The 21223-nt window shown below is 37.5% G+C and overlaps 1 protein-coding gene across 6 annotated transcripts in view; it reads right to left on the bottom strand.

Moving 5' to 3' along the window:
* LOC109098853 (IQ motif and SEC7 domain-containing protein 1-like) overlaps positions 1–21223 on the bottom strand; it is a 158465-nt gene that overhangs the window by 56496 nt on the left and 80746 nt on the right. The window contains exon 1 of one of the 6 annotated variants that reach the window (XM_042734062.1): positions 16441–16584. The exons of 3 other annotated variants lie outside the window; for them this stretch is intronic. In XM_042734062.1, the coding sequence (XP_042589996.1) occupies positions 16441–16463 (23 nt within the window). In that variant the 5' untranslated portion in view covers positions 16464–16584. Of the gene's footprint in view, positions 1–1467; positions 2735–6568; positions 7232–16440; positions 16585–21223 lie in introns of those variants that run through there. 2 more of the 6 variants (XM_042734060.1, XM_042734058.1) reach the window with 2 other exon arrangements.

Here is a 21223-nt window from a genome sequence, read left to right as displayed (position 1 = left end):
GTGAAAATATCAGTCTCTGTCATCAGCTTTTTAGTCTCATTCACGTCTGGGCTTTTTAAACATACCCCATTGTGGGAGCCAATTCGGATTGACAAACACTTGATTTCTGTCAATTTAATTCGATTCAATACAGAGTTTGTGAAATGAATGACTCTCATGAGCCTTTAACAGTTAAAGTAATTGTATTGGTTTGACTCTGTCTGAAACACCAGAGAATTTCAAAATAAATCATAATCAAATTAAACTGAATATGGACAAGTCTAATGTTTCAGACTGATTCAAGTCAAACGAGAGTCAATTTTGATGTACTTTGAGCCAAATTCTACAACCAAAGTAAGACATAACTTTTAAAATGCACCACATTTAACACTACAGGGAAATGCAGCTTTAGTCAAAAACTATTGAACAGAAACAGCTCGTAAGAGACATTTACTTCAGGAATCTGGCTATACTGGTAGTGCTCTATGTTTTTGATTCACTAAACCAAACTGGCTCATAAGAATCATTTATTTGTGAGCAAAGAGGGAGATTCAGACAAAATAGTGACTTCTGTCTGTTTGGGAACTACTGTACATCACATGAACACAGGATTTTCATCTTCATGCAAGCTATTCCCTGAAATATACAGTATGTACGCCCCAGGTAGAACCACAGGAGACGATGTCGGGAAGAACCACAAGAAGACAACTGTGAGAGAGTGCTATGTGTCTGTGGATATAGTGGAAATGGACAATGTCTAAAACAGAAGATCTAAATATGTGTGTGTCTATGGAGGAGGGGACAAAAATGCCTGTGCACTTCCACTACAAAACAACTGTAAAGCAAAGGATGATTTAGAAGATTCAGCTGAGTGTGTGGCTCAATGCTAGGGAGCAAATTACAGAGCCCTGGAAAACTGGTTGGATGCTGTGGTGAATGAAGTGGCCTTTAGTCACTAATTTTAGCCAAACTGGGTGGAAGCACACAGTCTAGTTGAGCTATTAATGAAATGACTGTACTAATCTAAACAAAATAATAGAACAAAATAGCATGCAATTTCAGTTATAAAGAACGAATTAAGCCATGTTCTGTATGCGTCAAAACTTCTCAAGTGCCCCCAAACCAACTCAGACCCCAGAGGGTTAAAGTCCAAAAGCTGTACTTAATAAAATGATTCTTCACGAGATGTTTATTTTTCCAGCTAATACGCATTAGCTACACATTACTCTTGTTGAGTACTTTTGTTACATAGAAGAAAACACTATAAAAGTTTACTGTAATGACAAAAAACATTTGGAAATAACTTGGGTATTTCACATAAAAGACCACGAGTATCTATAAAATAATGTAACCACATCTCACCCTAACCTGATTTTTCCAGTCCTAAAATGTCTTACACTGTCAAACCATCATGTGTGTATGGACAGAACAGGTGTTTCGCTAGAGAACCTCAAAAACTTATTTTTGCCTGATTTAAAGGTCTCCTACCTTATGGTCCGCACCGAAATGCAGTATTTCCACATCAGATTCAACATGAGGGCATTTCCTGCCTGGCTGCTCGATGAGGGTCTTCGAAACAAGGTGGTGTAGATCCAAAGAGGAAGAGAAGAAAATACAGTGGAGCTCAGCATGTGCTGCTTGACTCAACTCAACTCCAATCATCCAGACTAGCCGCTCCTTCCTCTTTCCCTTCTCTCAACCACAAACGGAGTGCTACGCTTGAAGTGCTCACGAGTGGAAAAAAAAATAAAATCACTAATTCATTCACCCCCCCCACCAGTTCAAGTTACAGCAGTTGTTGCTGCTTCTGAAGTATAGGCGTCTTTAGCTTTGTTTATGCAGCCATACCCAAACGTTCCCCTCTGAGAGAAGTCGTCTAGCAGCAAACAGAGGTTCCCATGCTAGCCAAGGAATGGGGCATGCTATGTATGTACATCAGAGACACATCCGGATGTACTTGTTCTCCTCAAGCAGATGCACTGTCAGCTGCTCGCAGGGTGTTTCTTTTGGTTCGGAGGTTGTTAAATCCCGGTCTGTGTCAAAAGGGAAAGGCAGGCCCGCTCGGGTAACACTTACGCCAAGTGTGACACATCTCCCTAAGGAGGCCAGGGAGGGTCTGACCAATGTTTCTACACTAAATATGACTTATGGATGTAGTTAATTAGTCTCAATAACATCAAATGAGTGTCGAAATGGGATTTGAATGTAAAAACGCTGATGCTGTTGAGCTGAGGGAGGCCAGATTTGTCCTGAAGAACAGTGCTGGAGGAGGCTATGAGATCATAATCAAAGCCTGTCATTGGAGTAAAGGCTTGGCACGCTCCATGGAAATGGATTACTCTCAAAAACTGTAACTTAAAGCCTTGCACACCAACACTGTAATACACATGGGAAAGCATGTGAGGAAAAGCCATGAAGAAGAAAAACTGGATGGGAGCCAGAAAAAGAACTGTGCAGTAACATGGAAATCAAACTAGTCAGGAACCTTTCAAAATGAACTTTATGTTGGCTTAAAGTTCTGCAAATACAGCTGAGTGAAACAAAAAGTGAGATCGATTTTAGATGATTACATTTGTTTTTGTTTGGCTCGGTTCACCTCCTCACTGGTTTTGAAACTATTCCACAACCTTCGGGTTAAACTGTCCACTGTAATTTAAAGGGAAGGTGACTATTAAAACATTTTACTGTTTTTTTTTTTTAATATAACACAGTTTATGTTGTGAAGCCAACTTAAAATGTACAAGGAAAACTATCCAAAAAAGTACTCAGGTACACTACTTTTCAAAAGTTAGGGTTATTATCAATGTTGAAAAACACATAATATTTTTGTGGAAATGGAATAATTTTTTTTCAGGATTCTTTGATGAACAAAGTTCAAAAGGATTTATTTGAAACAGAAATGTCACTTGTGTTCAATATAATGGATTCCAGTTTTGATTATATAAGGCAAATTCTATGACCAAAGTTATAACCTTTAAATCGCACCACAGTAATCTTACGGGAAGTCTGGTGTTCATTTTTCCATAGGAAATATAGCCTACAACAAAATATTATGAAAGCAAATTCACAAATGAAAAATTTAAATCTGCTTGCTTTCCATACCAACTTGCCTGACATTTCACATGCTGCTGAAAACAGAAATCCTTTTCAAAAGGATAGGAATAATGACCAGCACCTTTCTAAAGCAGCCTTGTTTTGTTGTTTCTGTTACTGACATCAGAATACTTCCCTGAAGACTGCCACATCCTCCAAAAAACATCCTCCCTTTCTCTAATTACTGTCCAACACATTCACACATATATGTCTGGACAGAAAGAAACACACCAACACATTGGCACACTATATATGTTTTTTTTTTCTTTTTCTGTGGCCTCCAGCTTCTTGGCAGCGAAAGACTGAACAAAATGCAATTTGGACAAAAGCATTGCAATTCAAGACACAGAGCACACAAACACACACACAAACCAGCTTTTAGCCCATCATAAAGTTGGGGGGGGGGGGGGGGGGGGCTGCTGTATCGCTGTTAAAGCTGACAGTTTAATACTGGCTAATAATCTCAGCGGAAGTGCGGAACACATTATGAGGATGAATTTATGACTACGGCTTTATTTATGAGATGGATGTGCAAGTTTAATATCTCACCATGTAGTCTCCATCTGACATACTAAAATAATTAAAAGACAAATCAATGTTTATTTGGTAAGTAGTCACATAATATGCAGGATAATGTACAGTTACACTGTTATTAATGCAATGAAACCACTTTAAGATGATACTGTACATTACCTCTTTCACAGTAGCCTAACCTAAGACTCAGTTATGTCATTTCAAGTCATTCATCATCATAATCATAATCCTAAACACTGGCACAGACTAAAGGACTGCCTACACAATGTCCAAATCAACTACACAACCCCAGAGTGTAAATACATAAATAAATAAATAAACAAAAATAGAAATTAAAAAGGCAAAAAAAATTATCAGTAAAGATAAAAAAGTCTGTGAAGGGGGAAAAATAAATATTTTTTTTTTCCCCATAAATTATAATACATTTTAACAATTCACTCATCTGTTTTATATATTCTTTTTAGACATACATTTTTATTGGTATTTGTGTCCACTGGAAATCAATCATGACCTTGGCACTGCTAGCATAATTTTTCGCCAGTTAAGCAATGGGAACATACAGTTCACTCCTATTTACACAAATGAAATAAAAGAGCGAGAATGAACAGAAAAGAAGCCCTGTTTCTGCTTCAGCACAATGACAAGCAAAAAGCTCCATAAAAGGTGAGTCTGTTTTAAGAAATGACCACAGCAGGGAAAAAAAGCAACTCTTGGTCTTTTTTATTTCAGCGTCCAGACTTCAAAACAAAAAAACAATTCCAGCCTGGCACGGCAAATGTCTGATTCTATTATCAACGTTATTGTTTGCCCAACAAAAATGCAAAATGTTAATGCTTATACATCATTTTAATGTGCTCTAAAGAGGTTTCAGTGGGCCGCTTATATCCTGACAGTACCAGCTGCATAATTCTGTTCTGAACCTCCTACACCAAGTATCTAACATATGCCGTGCTGAGAATAAAAATAAAGGGAGATTTTTCTCTTTTGTTTCTTCAGTTTTGTTTTTAAATGTGAGGTTGAAAGCCCCTTAACGACACTGTATATTGTGCTAGATTGACAGCATTGCACTGCGCACAAAAGCCACATTGTGTGAACCGCGCAGTTTCCACTGATTACAGCAGTCAATTGAAGGACACGGTTAGGCGAGAAGGTCAGCACAAACAGTTGATAGGGGATTTCCTGAGTCGCTGCTCGAGTCAGAGATGTCCGGATTCCTTAGTCAGCAAAGGTTAAGCACAACACCATCATGTTGTTTTTTTATGGTGGTCACAGGAGGGGAAGAAGATGGGAGACCCATAAACTTCAAGGCCTGCAGGTATCAGTAATGACAGCTTCCTCATCAGTGATACAATAACTTATATTATGTATACTATAATATAATATAATACAGGGGCCATTGAATGCTTGAATCTCACTGGATGACGAATGTTCCAAGTTTGCAATTATTTCCAGAGAAACACACGGCAAAAGTAGGCAGGTCTTGACCGCATCATTGTCCAAATCCCTTCACCAAATGATTTCAGTTATTTCAAAGGTCCTTACAGCTTACAACAGCATAAGAACCGAAACCCACAAAGACACTGACCAACATAATTATTATAGTAAACAATATGAAAAAACTGACCAATTATTTCCATATTTTTGCCACAAAATTCAGTTTAATTATGTACGCAAAGCACATGCTCTCTTTCTCCTGCTCTCGGAAACATACACGTGCACAGAAACATGTTGTCAGCACTGCTCTGATGATTTTATCACTAATATAGTTTAGCAACTTAAAAGCTATTCTTGAAGCAGATGAACTTACAGTTTCGCTATTAGTTTAGACGCTGCTGCTGAACACTGTTGAGAGACGGCGCAGATAGGTAATTCACACACACTCAATTTCTCTCTCTTTCTCTTATAACTTCATAACTGCATTAGTCTGTGATCAATGGCTCAAGTCTCCATTACCAGGTCTAGAAATTATGTTTTAGAATAAGCAAGGTAGGCGAGGAATGAGATGCGTAATAAATTAATCCTACACACAAGAGTGTTTTAAGGACAAAAACCTGACAAATGTCTCGAAATACGACATGTGATTCTGAACTATGTGTTGTAACTGTAGTATAAGCGGAATAATTGACTCCGGTCTGTTGAATTTTTAGAAAATAATGCATTATTTTCTAATAATTCAATGGCCCATCGTCAATTATTTCTGATATATAATATAATAATCAAAACTACTAAATAAAAGTAAAACATTTAATATCTAACTTCTAAATAAAAAACGATATAAAAATACAGTATATAAAACTACAAACAAACAAATAAACAAATATTTCATGTAGTTCTCAATATTAGCTAATAAAAAAGCAAGCGTAATCATACAAGAATTTAGTTAAAAATATATATTTTTTTTTATTAAATATTGCATGTTGCATTGTACAACACTGTTGCCACTGCTTAAAATTCAATATCAACTTAAAACCAAAGCTTAATGTTCTGCCGGTTGTAAGAAGGAAGACTATCCTCAAGCAAGGACAGAGTTCCGGACAGAACACACACGTGACCCATCACAGGACCAAGCCCAGGGGCCCGCCGGGTACCATGCCCCACAATAGAGGATCAGATCTGTGATGGAAACGCTTGTCAGGTCACAGAAACACAAAAGAGCTTGAGTTAAATCGGCCTGACTTGCTGTAACCTCAGCTTTACAGTCCTGAAATCACAATAACACAAAGACACACTGAACTGAGGTCAGTCATGGCTCTTTACTGACTGAATAACAGAATATAAGGCTGATCTGAAAACTGAGGGAGCACAATACAATGCAGACAATGACTTTTTAATTAGAAATTAATTGATCATAATGTGACAAAGAGAAGCACATTATCATAAGCTGATAATACCTTTAATCATTTGTAAAGTCAAATTTACATAAAAGCAACACAGACGCCAACACTGAACAAAGAGCTCTTACCTTTTATAGAAGCCATTGAGAGGCTGTAAGCAAAGAAACTGCCAGTAATCCAAGCAGAAAGTCTTGAGCTTCAACATTTTCCTGAGCAAGAACTGACGAGTTTAGCGATTAAGCATCCCGGCTAGCCTGCATAAATCAGCTGAGATCCACGTGGTTGCACCATCACACCTGACTCAGAGGTGTTTGAGTGACAGTAACTATGCCAAACGTCCCGTAGATTGATGTACGACAGGGCCACAGTGGCGGCTGTAAATCCTTCCAGCACGAATAGTAACACCCTTTGTGACGCCTCTTACACCCTCAATGAAGATGTCACACACACACACACCATGTGTCCGACTCTTCACCGCTTCAGGGATGTGACACAAAGTGTGTGAGAAAGATATCTGTATGCACTAATCCAGCAGGCCCAAAACAGTCCAAAAAGAATAAAAAAGGAAAAAGCTCAGCTTTGAATTACAGCTGCTTCCATTGTCTGTCAGTGCTGATGACAGAGTCCAGCTCCAGTGTGCTTCACCGCAACCACAAAGCCCCCTACGCCCCCCTGCCTGGCCCGTATTAATTATGCTTTATCTGATGGTGCACTGCGTTTGCCAGCCATGTGTGTGCTGAGCAAGTGCTAATCACTAGAAGCACATGGTGATCAGCAGGGACTGACGCTCACCAAACACAAGCTCGCTGATTTACAACCCCACTCTGATATGCTGATGCCCGTTGCTGGGATACGGAATCACTAGCGATTAAAATGCTAAATGGAAGCCTTAAAATGATGTTGATTGGCTGAGAGTGGGAGAGTGGGTGTGGCCAAGTTAGTCAATGAGGGTACTGATTTTTTTTCCATTGCATTTCAGGGGCTCTGACATGAAATCCCAAGTAGTAAATTTAATTTTAGGAAACTTTTTAATTTTCTTCTTAATATTAATTGAGAGGTTATTTTGAGTAAATGCAACTTTCTGTAAATTATTATGTCACATTACTGGACACCTAAGTGACCTTCAAAGAAAGAAAGAAAGGAAGAAAAAGAAAGAAAGAAAGAAAGATAGATAGATTGTGACCAGTTACAGCACCTAAAATATACAACTTTCCTTACATAAATATCAAACATAAGATCAAACATGAATTTGATTGTGTTGTCAAAGATATCAAATAATATTTTAAACATTATTTTAATAATATCTTTAAACAATAGCTTTTTTTTGTAAATTTTTGTAAATAAAAAAAATATTTGTCACAGTACATGGCTATTTAAATGAACTGCAGAAAAGATAGATAATTAAAAATAGCAAAGAAATGTAAAAACGAAAATAAAATATATAATTTCCCTTAAAAATAAAGTTGATCTCAATATTAAACTAATTATCATTAAAATAGTTTTTTTAATATTTGTAAATTTAAATATTTGTCACACTACATGACCATTTAAACAAACTGCAAAAAGCTAAAATATTCTTAAAACTGTAAATAAATACAGTAAGTAAACATAACATATAAATGTTAACCTAAACACACAATGTTTAAAACTTCACAGACTTTATTAGTAAAAAGAAAAAAACAAAAAACAATGAAATTAAAGAACCATTATTATGCATGAGCTGACTCTACACCTGAATATGCATAGAAACAAATTAGATGTGACCACAGTGTCACGGAAATTTGAATGCACTGAAAGAGTGTATTTAAGCACATGATAGCATATTCACGCAATCCATTTCAAGGTAGCATGACCAGTAATTACCAAACCCTGTAAGCACTCATTTCACTAGAGAATATCAACAAACTTGTATGTATGTGTGTGTGTGTGTTTGGGATGATCGTCATTATGCAAGACACTGAAGCCCCTGCATGCAGACGAATCATTCTGCTCCCTCTCACGCCCTCTAAACTCTCTTCAATCCATCCACAGCCTGGCACTCAAACAACAAACACAGTGCTCTCGCTGTAGATTGGTACAACAGATCAGGGATTTCTTTGTCTAAGTGTAAAGTGAGAAATGCTAAATAACGCTAGCAGCCAAACAGAGCTCTATAGAGTTGAGCATTCATACTGTTTGTTTGCCAAGGCACAAAAAGTCGAATGGTAAACACTAAAAACGCACATCATTCAGCAAAATATAAAAATATATACATATATAAAAAAAAACATTTTTGATAACATTATCATACATTTTATGATAACAGGGGCCTTAAATTGTTAAATTGAACAAAATCTCTTTAAAACATTATCAAATAGGTTCATTATTCATTAGTTCTTGGCTGATTCAAATGTTTTATGACTAGTACTCACATCCCAGACAGTCAATTCACTTTATAAAAAAAAAAAAAATCATCTACACGCCACCTTTCTGCAATTTAATTTGGAATTGTATTTAATTTTATGTTCCCTTTTACTTGTTTAAACCCATAAACATAAGAGAGCCACACATGTCCCTTTTCCTCATTAATGAGGCTCTGCAAACATCTCTTTTGTCCTGTGGGTACTTTAGGGGCCCATTTTGTCGAGGAGGGGGTTGGGGGCTGGTGTTGCCCACTAAACAAACGAGGAAACATCCATCATCCGGTTGGCTGAGATGACTGTCGCCTACTTCCCCTTAGAATCAAGGTGTTTTGAATGCTACATGATCATTTAAACCTCCAGATTTAAATTAAGTTGTAAAATATATAGAGCTTTTACTATAGATAGAAGTGAGAGAAAGAAAACAAGAGAAGTAGTAATCCTCTTTAAAAGTCAATCGATAAGCTAGGCTAAAAATATCATTGGAAGGCTGCAGTTTCTTCAATGAGAAACAAAGCTTTAAAGGGGGAAGGTGTAAGTGTTCTTGAGCAGGCAGACTGGGCTAAAGCTGCCCATTAGTCCTTCTTGTACACCAGGTGTTGGCTTTTCAGGACCCAGCTGTGCTCCACATCCACAATAAATGAGCCACGCGGCTCTCTGGTGCTAATGACAGCGGTCAGCACCCGAGGAAGCACATGCCACACACTGCTATTAATGAACCAGTGCTCTGCGAGAACTCAGCACCAGTTAATGGACCTCAGGCACAGTGACCTATGAATGCCAATTTTACGACGCAAGGCATCGTATTCATGAATGACACTCAAGGGAACGCAGAGGAAAATCTCAAACTTTAGATGGCTTCAGAACAGCCTTACAGATTTAGAAGTGGTAATATATGGTAGCAAAAAACAATAAAAAAACCTGCAAAATTACAAATTTATACAATATGAGGTAGCAGAAAAAACAATTATGCATAATTCAGAAGTCATCTAGACATTTTATGCCAAGTATACGCCTCAATACCATCTAAACAGGGATATTACATTTCTTTGTGATTGTTGGAGAGTTGCATTATTCATATATGGTACAGTAGAGTAAAAATGTATTTTTACTGGATATTACATTTACATTTACATTTAATCATTTAGCAGATGTTCTATGAGAACAATAGAAGCAATCAGACCAGCGGGAGAACAACAGTATAAAAGTGCCATGACAAGTCTCAGTTAGTTCAGCACAGAACAAGTAGTTATGTTTTTTTTTTTCAAGAATAGAATAGAATAGAAAAGAAAAGGTAAGTGCTAGCATTAGTGTATATAGTGTATGATATTTATATCAGTCCAAAAAACACTGCCCTCCCTGTAGGTAAAACCGGTTTAAGCTGGTTGTTGTGTTTCGAAACATGGTTTCTAGCAAGTTTAAGATGGAAGACCATCTTGGAGCAGCAGCTATATCAGCTTAAGTCGGCTTTTGGAACATGCTAGCTTGTCAACTAGCTAGCTAATACCCAGCTTGGACCAACAAAACATCAGCTACCATGTGCCAAAAAACAGCTTAAACTGGATTTTCCAACAACATGTTTGTTTGTTGTCAATAACCCACCACACTGACAAATACTGCAAAACATGGCGATGTGAGATCATGTTACTGGTCTCCATCTTGTCTGCACTCACTCTGCTAACTTCATTACTTCCCTCTTTTCTCTTCACAATGTTAACATCCTTTATGACACCGCTGTATGGCCTCTTTTAATTCCCCCGGTGAATGGGGTGATGATCCCGTCAGAGATACATTTTGCCGATAAAACACCTGAAGTGGCGTTATCTGCGCTGCTCCGGTTTGATTGGCGGAAACCATTAAGTGATAAATACGGTCGGGTTTCGGCTCATGGGCCGTCTTAAAGACCCCCGAGAGGCCTTGGACGCCTCAAACGGGTAGGTGGGTCTGTAATTGCAGTTACTGTCGTGGCACGTGGGGCCAGATGGGGTCTAGGCTGAAATGATGAGGGTAGGCTGTATTTTCATGGCCTCAATATCACTTCTCTGAAAGATGGCTATCATGGTGAAGAGCTCTATCTGGGCTCTGGCAGATAGACTAATTTATCTCGATATGTCCTGCCGTGCTGCTATTCTGTAGAAGGTGTCCTTAACCCAGGGTGAAGAATTATGATGGCCAATTGCCCGCAGGCTTGAGAGAAGCCAATATGTACATGGCTAATATTCAAATTGGCTCTTTTTAAAATCAACAAAAAGACACTGCTTATGGATATCCATCTGCAGGATGGATAAAACAACATCTAGAACATAAAAAAGTGCTGTATATTCAACTAACTGATGTTGAAAATGTATTTTATAGCAGTATGTTAAAGTCCTCCAATCTGCTGAGGAAAAATGGTGTGACAGCTGAGGGAATTATTGCCTACTAGTGGCCCGTTTGGGGCTAAATGGAGCACCGGGATATGTATTTATGACCCTCATCCAGGTTTCTGGTGAAAAAAAAAAAAAAAAAAAAAAACAAGAAGGGAAGAAAAGCAGAATATATTTGTCTTCAGAAAGCCCCTTTTTTCCCTCACTCTCAAAGCTGGAACAATAGCTGCCTGTGGACTGTCCCTGTGAGAATCGTTCAAGCACAAAGAAACATGGGTGTGAAACTCACACCCAGCTCTGGATGACATCAATTCACAACTATTTATAAAGTTCCAAACACCCTAAAGTAGATCATAAAGGCACCGTCTTAAACTTGATTGTCTTATGAACATACCGTATGAACAGATCACCTGGTGAACAGACATACAAATTACACAGAAACAAATGGCTGCATATGTAAATGAGGACAGATGGGCGTAGAACAGGATCAGATGTGAGTTTAACATATTAAACGACTGGTTGCCTTCCAGTGTTGGAAAGCACATGCAAACTAAATGGAATTCAATGGTGAGCGTATGAAACACAATATTGCAGATAAAACATTGTGCTTATTTATTCTATGTCATCGAGGGACGTGTACAATCTGAGGTCATTGGAAACAGGCCAGACCACTTAAAACACATTTAACCAAGGTCTAATGGTGTAAGTATTTAACGACCACATGAGATTAAGAGCCAATTAATTCAATCACAGACCAAAGAATTGTAATTTCGGTTTCACAGGCTGAGATGGAGACTGATTACACTAAAACTCATCAACTTCACTCATTATGTGGCCAATAATACCAGATCTGAACTAAAAATGGCTTGTTGGATGGATAACTGTAGCGGCCCTCAACACTAATGAAACAGTTATGGTCTCTCAGCTTCATTACGATCAGTTCATTAACGACTCTTTATTAAGAATCATATGCATTTATGAAACTTCCTAATGATAACATCTTGTATATGAGAACCGTTTTCCTCTATTCCCTGATCAAATTATGCACTCAAAGAGACAAAGACTGAACATACTTATAGTGCAAGTGAAAACCAATGATATGGTGCTATTCTTGAGATTGATGCGACTGTTTTGTGAGTGCTCTCCTCACACCGAGATGAAATAGGCAAGCCTTGGTGGGTTCAACCCTTTGCTTTGAAGTGGCTGTTTGTTGTCAGCGAATTAAATAATTCTATATAAAGATGAAAGATGAATAAAATGTCAGCAGAGGCATGCTGTTTTCTGCTGTTAACCCGTTGATTTCTATGGAGATGTGAGTGTTGGAAGTGAGCAATTCAGCACAAATACATCCAAAACCGACTCCTCAAGAGTGTGACACTGTACGGTCACTACATTACTGAATCCTAATGGCAGGGGACAACTACATTTCCACATTTTCTGAAGAAAATGGTAGCATCTTTGCTGTTAGCCTGTTGCTGTGTGGCTACTAGGGCGTTCTGGGTAGTTGCTATGGTATAGGTGGTTATGTGCCTATATATGAATATGAACTGTATATGATATTTAGTAAATGTTTGCAAATAATTATTTTATATAGCATAATTTTATATAGCATAACAAATAATTATTTTTTAATAATTAGTCTGTAATGGACTGGCAATAGTCTATTACTGTATAAAGCAATTTAGTCAAAAATAAGTAAAAGTAGGTAAAAAAAACAAAAACAAAAGATTCTTATTGACAGTAGGGATATGTTATGTCTTGGTAAACACTAAACTAAATCTTTTAAAAACAGCATACTACAGAGAAATAGCCAATAACCGAATAGCAGATGATTCTATGTACTGACAGCTCTTGACACAGTGTACTGCTGTAGTAGCAGTTCAAAAAAAGTTAAGGAAGATGGCAACGTGTTCACTTTCTACTGCTGATTGAGTCGGCCATTTGAGACCCAGAACAAAGTGTTCATCTCTCTTACAGCACACATGGCGCTCTTGCCTAGTTGTTTCACATAAACACTAAAAATCCTTAGGGACACAGAGCCTTTAGTTCAGCACAGAAAATCCTGTAGGCTATTTTTGAGGGTCATAGCGTGACCCTACCAGCAGAGCCCTGTCAGACCCAATGGGCTTTCATCATCCGCCTTTGAGGGCCGGAGTGGGGAACATGAACCGGTTATTGGTCTCACTTCCTGTGGCTTAAGATAGCAGTCATGGGGATTTTCAGATCAAGGTGCTGAATTTTCTGTTTCTGCACCTACTTTCTGATTCCAACTGAAGAGAACAACATTTACAGTTTTTAATGCTTCTTAAAAGGATGTGAAAAAAACATGAGGGTAAGTAGAGCTGTGGTTTAGCGGTTAGCACATTCACACTTTCCGTCATTTTCCAATCCCATCCCCACCTCTCCTCCCAAATATCTGAGATTTCTCTCTATATCAATAAAAGAATGAAGGTTACCTGAACAAATTCCAGTGATATCTACAAGGTGTTGGTCTAGGGATTGCCAGCACAAGACAATTTTCTTAATTTAATCTATTAACTTCAATGAGCAGCAACCAGTTCAAGATGATAACATTGATCATGAGGTCACACACAAAGAGAAGTACCTGTGTCAGCAGTTACTGACTGGTGCTGCTACTGGAGAATACAGCCATATGTCATATATAACACAAAAATAAACTTCAGATCATGAGACATAGTAAATGCAGACACAAACTGCATCTCTCAAAAACAATAAAGATTTTTGCAATGAAGTCTGAGCTATTGGATTTTGAGTAAACCAATACATAAAGGTGTAGATGAGCTACTCACACTTTCTGCACTGATTGGGAGGGAAAATCATCATTAAAAACTTAGTTAAGAACTAAGAGAACCACAGTCTTATTGGTACCTGAAAATATAATGAAATTAGTCCAAATATTTCGACATTTAGAGCTTTCAGTCATGGAAAGATCCTAAGAGTTTATAAAGCCGCTAAAGATTTCACTAAGCAACTAATATTCTGAGACATGCAGCATCATTAGGAGTGTAAAAATACATGAAATATATGCATAATTCATACGATTAATTAATTAACTATAAAGACGAGCTGTCATCTTCAAGTTTGCAAATACAGTACATAACGGCTTCTACCAAACAACTGCGCATTTAGTGTGTTATATTTAACAACACATCTAAATATGTCATATTGTATTTGTAAGGTATATTAGGATCGAGGGTATTATTCCACAGATGTAATCATTTTTAAAGGCACTGGCTATTTTGTACAAAGTGCAAATAAGTGTAAATAGCAATTAGATCCTATTTACACTAAGCGAAAATAGCAGTATTTTCTTAGCGATATATTCTAATATTTCTGTAATAAAATGATATTTATGTATGTTTACAAACACACATACATACATAATTTATATGTATCAACAATCTATGACAGTTCATCCAAAAATTTGACACACCTATAATAAGAGTTCACGCACATAACCGGGTTAGAAGCCCAGATCCCATCAGTGCACTGAGTGACAGAATAATGCTTTGCCACCACACTGAATCCTGCTCGTCTGACCTCAGTGCTGGAGTCTGCCTCTCGCCGGCAGGCTAATGTGAATGCCTTCCTCCTGCGAGGCATGGCACCACGCCACCTCCCATTACTGTCACTGACACGACTGCTGCCGTCGAGCTCTAAAAACACATTCAAATCACATTCACACACAAATCGGAAAAAAAAAGAGGCTGTAGCATTAGTTTAAACTGTGCATTTCTGAAGAGCATGATCCGTAATTGTTCAACAGAGAGAGAAAGCGAAAGAGAGATGGAAGAAAGAAAGAGTTATTAGTCATGGTCCGCTCTGGAGGAGTAACGCTTGTACAGGGTGACCTTGAGGGAGGGTCACATGACAGTGAAAGGCTGTCCCAATTCCCTTTCCTCCCTCCCTTCCCCCCTGGGATGAGGCACAGCGGGCGGCAGTGGAAGATGTGCAGGCAGACAGAGCTCAGGAGCAGATGGAAACATGGGCCACTGGCTTATGCAATATCCCAGCTGAGAACGAGGCTTGTTGACTGTCTCTTTACTCACTTGATAAATCACCATTTAAAAACACAGCACATAAACAGAAATATATAAGATGCAAATTGTTTACCTTGTTTATAACGCATGCCTTTACAATGCCCTGTATTACTACATTATCTATCTACTGTATACATCTATGAAATGATAGATAGATAGATAGATAGATAGATAGATAGATAGATAGATAGATAGATAGATAGACAGACAGACAGATAGGTAGATAGATCGATAGGTAGATAGAGACAGACATTTAGGTATCTGTCTATCTATCTGTCTGTCTTTCTATCTATCTGTCTGTCTGTCGGTCGGTCAGTAATTTGGAAGGTAATTTGCATAGAGAGACATACAAACAGACAGATAGATACTTAAATATCTATCTATCTTTCTATCTATCTATCTATCTATCTATCTATCTATCTATCTATCTATCTATCTATCTATCTATCTATCTATCTATCTATCTATCTATCTATATTACTATCAACCAGCGTAATGAAATTTTTTTTCTACAAATATAAATGTATTTCTTCAGAACTTATAAGTACATATTCATGCCAAATAAAAACTCAAAAATACGATTAAATCTGGAAACCCAGAGAGAGGGCATGTGTTCATTCAGCCTGACAAACAGCAGTACGCTCAATACGGACTGAAACTGCTGTCTTATACCGTTTCCAAAAATAGTCCTGGCGTGACATCACCAGAACTACGTAAACACTGTCCACTTTGTTTTCAGTCTGCGTGCGCAAGATATCTCGTCGCACACAGCCAACCTTATCCCTCTGCCCTGGGCTTAAGAGACATACAGCCTGCGGCAAACTCACAGAACATGCTGAACGTGTCTGCCTCCAACAGTCGACGAGTCCATTAACAATCAAACACATGACCCAAGATTTTGCTCCCTCATATGATGTGATAGCTTTTCAAAATATTGTCATGTATGAAATTAAAACAGGATCTTACCCCCACAGATATGGGCAGAATAACAAGATTTCTGTGCTGTCATTAGAACTCTCTTTTAGTGATTTGACATCACATGAATGCAATGCTGAGGTTAATAACATCTGTTGTTTCATATCAAAACAAATGCAAATCTCAATATTCTTACAATCTCGAATGAGTCTCGGAGCAATTACACACACTCACATGCACAATTTGACCATGTACTCACAAGTGGTAGCGATGAAAAGCCATGAAGATGCTGTGTTGTGTGTGAGTCTCTTGAGCACGCCAAACTAAGCTTCGGTCTCTCTCATACACACACACCTCCTCTCAAACACTCGCAGGCGTGCTCAGCTCATTCAAGCTTAGCCTCAGCAGGGCGGCACACTGCACGGAGTGTGTGATGTAATGTGCAGTTCAAACAGACACACAGGTACATCTCATCATGGATGTTTCATATGATATTGTAGGTTGAGATCAGACACATTCATATGATGTGTCAAAAATTATGTATTTGGAAATGCACTTTTTCTGCCCTCGATTTGTTTTTGTTTACCTCTGGTCTGTCCAACCCTGGACTGCAGTATGGTTCAGTGAGCCAGAGACCCAGAGACCCAGTTGGCTCAGTGGTTGCTATAGTAACAGGTTCTGTTTGTGAGGCAGGACCAATCAGCAGGAGCGTGCAGCATCCCTAATGACACAAACGGATTCATTAAGGACTAACAAAAGCTTGTGTGAATAGGCAACCTGAAGACTTAATTATGCTGGGAGGGAGGAAGATACCTTTTGATTTAAGAAATGTTTTAATTACTGGTCTATGTGTTTAATCAAAGATCGCTGGCAGTGATTTAAAGATTTTAATAGTTGGTCTTCATCTCTATTATAAAACTGCTGGGCCAAATTAATGTTTTTAATTGTTGGTCTACAGCTCTAATATAAAATTGCGTGGCCAGATGTGATTTTTTTTTTTAATTGTTGATCTATGTCCCTCATATTAAATCACTGTTCCTGATATATATATATATATCTATATGTCTCTAATATAAAATTGGCCAAGTTTAGAGTTTTTAATTGCTAATCTATGCCCTTTATATAACATACCTAGATGTGATTTAAATTTTTAATTTTTTTTGTCTACTTATATAAAATCGCTGGCCATGATTTTTATTTTTAATTGTTGGTGTACATCTCTAATACAAAACCACTGTTTCTTTCTTTTGATTTCTACATTCCTAATATACATTTACAGCCTGTAATTTTCATTTTTCAGTTGTTTGTCGACTTTCCTTATATAAAATTGTTTTTATTGTAAAATTTTTATATTGTTCTACAATATGTTCTACGATTTAACTTTTATTTTATTTACTTATGTATTTATTTTGCCTGCATTTCTGATATAAAATCAACTGGCCAGTTTTACAATTTGGAATTTTTAAATAGTTGTTCTGTCCCTATCATAAATTTATTGGATGGCATTTTAGATTTTAAATTGTTGCACCTTAACCCTTATTTAAATGTATTTATTTTATTATTTCATATAATTTTATTTTATATTATTTATGTATTTGTTTGTTTGTGTACATCTCTATAAAATCGCTTAACCCAATTACATTTTATAAAATGGTTGTTTTATGTCCCTAATATAAAATTGTTGGGTGCCATTTGAATTTTTAACTGTTGCTCTGCAAATCATTTTATAAAATCTCTGGATCCAAATTAAATTTTTAATTGTTTTTCCACATTTATAATACAAAATCGCTGGCTGTGATATATTTTTTTTTACATGCTGATCTAAATTACTAATATAAAAATTTCAGGTTGCCAGTTTTACCTTTTTTTCTGGAACGTCTCAACAGACAACCTCTCCTCTCCCGCTGGGACCCTCCAGCATGTACCTGTCACCAGGTATCAACAGCGCCGTGGCATATGCACACTACCAGTTACCATAACAATACCTGTTTCCAACATGCACCAGGAGACTTAACCAGCTCCCACACACCCTAATACCTCCACAAGCTGACATAGCACTCAACACGGAGAGGGGCTTTGGAAACGTCTCCACCCCTGATATAACAAGTTTGGGGTCTTTGTTATGCTGATTTAAGCTCCCGAAGGAGCATTGCATTGTGGGATCACATCTTTTCAGGGATAGGAAAAAGCAAAGTAATGAGGCTGTACATCCCCACACAAACATGCTCATTATGGAGTCATGGTGGCAGGCACGAGGCAGAGACTTTTGGGACCGGTGTGCATGCATGTATGGAGATGATGGACAGAGGCTGGGAAAGGAAAGCTGGAGGTGCATCCATCAGGGACAACAGCTTTGATGCTGCTGTCAAGAGATGCTGACATACTGATACATCAAAATGTGCATTAAATTCACATGCTAATGCAATATTAATCTCAAAGACCCATGCACACTTATAAAATAGCCATTCACAAATACCTAAAAAATAATCTGTCAACCACAGAGCTTCACAAAGACATTTAGAGGAATGCATTGCATGTAATTCATGTAGCAGATGTGAAAAGGGCAAGCATTTACACAACACTAGAGTGCTGCTAAGTCTACCTGTCATCTATAAACAATCTTCAAACATTTGTCATTTTTGAAAAAACAAAATTGTTTAAATCGATGTACATATTTCAGAGCTCAGCAAAAAGTATTTTTTGTTGTTGTTGTTGTATGGTTGAGCAATTATTTTCAGTATGTTTTTTTTTTTTAATTAATATTAGTCGTGGCCTAGTGGTTAGAGAGTTTGAATCCTAACCCTAAGGTTGTGGTTCGAGTCTCGGGCCGGCAGTACCAGGACTGAGGTGCCCTTGAGCAATCCCCAACTGCTTCCCGGGTGTCGCAGCATAAATGGCTGCCCACTGCTCCAGGTGTGGGTTCACGATGTATGTGTGCACTTTGGATGGGTTAAAAACAGAGCACGAATTCTGAGTATGGGTCACCATGCTTGGCTGTATGTCCCGTCACTCACTTTTTTTTATTAAATTTTTTTTTATTTTGCGAACATGCATTAAATTGATCAAAGGTGACATTAAAGACATTCATAATGTTATTATCCCTTTCAAATAAATGGTGTTTCTTTTGAACTTTCTTCATCAAAGAATCTTTCCAATGTATCATGCTTTCCAAAATATTAAAATGTTAGAATGATTTCTGAAAGATCATGTGACTCTCAAGACTGGATTAATGACTGCTATAAGAGGCTTCTTTCAAAAACATTTTAAAAATCTGAATTTTGAACGGTACTGCACATAATATGTATTATAATATATATTAAAAATACGTTAATTCGAATTATCATCCATTAATATTTATCTGATATATTACTGAAAGAAATGCAACAAGCTTCAAATTATAAACTGCGAACTATGAATAAATAAAATAAAATAAAATGCCAGCTAGATAACATTTCCTTATTGACATATCGCCAGAATTTGCAACATCATCTTTGATGACTAATAAACCATTGCAATTCATTCCGTATACCGCAAACTTGGTCAACACAGACACACACATCCTGAGGTGAAGTAAAGAGGGAACTAAACATCACACAAGAGCTCTATCTCTGATCCCACTTCGATTCCTGGAAATAGCACTCATTTACTCCCCTGGAGGATGGCTGGAAATTGTGAGTGTCTACGTGTATGTGTGTGTGGTGGTTTCAAATAGGATTGCCCCCAGTCTTATTCACTCAACTACTTGTGATCAGAAATTAGCTTTGGCTGAGAGGGCCGTGCTGAGATTCTCTTTCGGCGATGTTCTGCCTCTGCCCTCTGAGGCTCTTGTCTGAGGAGCTGATTCAGGCTAATCTCTGCTAGCCCTGAGCTACTCGCTAACAATACAGCACCGAGGGAGAAAAGATTACTTACAACTGAACATCTATTACGGAGAAATGATTTATTGATTTGCTGAGGGGTGGAAAACCAGAGGGAGGCAGGGGCTTGATACATTGGAGAGATTTGCAGAGAAGGCAGGAGTGTTCATGAGATAGAATTGAGGCAGTCATATTCATGAGGCAGAACTGATGCAGAAGTGTTCATGAGGTGAACTTGAAGTGGAAGGATGCTCAGGAAAGAGGTACGCACTGTCAGAATTGAATTGAGAATCTTTTTAAAATTCCAATTCCTGAATTTGAATAACATTTGAATTGTGGTGCAGTGGCAAACAGAATGTGGAACTGCTGTTCAAATTTGAATGCGAGGAAGAAGAAGAATTTGAAATTCAAAGAAGGTTATAGTCCTTAGATACTGTAGCTATACAGACTGGCGGATGTATGGACGGACGGACGGACAGACAGATACAGTAGATAGATAGATAGATAAGAAGTGAAGTGACGATGTGACGTGACATACAGCCAAGAATGGTGACCCATACTCAGAATTCATGCTCTGCATTTAATCCATCTAAAATGCACACACACAGCAGTGAACGCACACACACCATGAACACACACGCGGAGCAGTGGGCAGCCATTTATGCTGCGGCACCCGGGGAGCAGTTGGGGGTTCAGTGCCTTGCCTAAGGGAACCTCAGTCGTGGTATTGCCGGCCCGAGACTCGAACCCACAACCTTAGAGTTAGGAGTCAAACTCTCTAACCATTAGCCACAGATAGCACATATATCTGTGTTACTGGTAACTAAAACAAAACAACTAAAATATTTTTAATGAAATAAAACAGAAAATAAATAAATTAAATATAAGCTAAAAAATTTAAACTTAAAACAAAAAGAAAATAAGAAATATTTCCTAGAAAAATTTATTTAAATAAATATACTTAAGTTGAAGGACAAAGTTACTGAAACTAAATCTGAAATAAAAATTAATTAAAACTATATATAAAAGCGCATAACAAAATTATTAAAACGTAAAATCAAAATGAATAAAAGACAATTAAAATAAATTTAAAAAGAAATAATTCAAATGTAAATGACAATATATAAATACATAAACACAAATAAATAGTATTTATATTATTCATTGTATATCTAAATTAATATT

Source organism: Cyprinus carpio, chromosome B11 (assembly GCF_018340385.1).
Source record: "Cyprinus carpio isolate SPL01 chromosome B11, ASM1834038v1, whole genome shotgun sequence".
Classification (NCBI taxonomy): Eukaryota; Metazoa; Chordata; class Actinopteri; order Cypriniformes; family Cyprinidae; genus Cyprinus; species Cyprinus carpio.
Note: the sequence above shows the minus strand (reverse complement) of the source record. Positions and strands in the feature narration are given on the sequence as shown.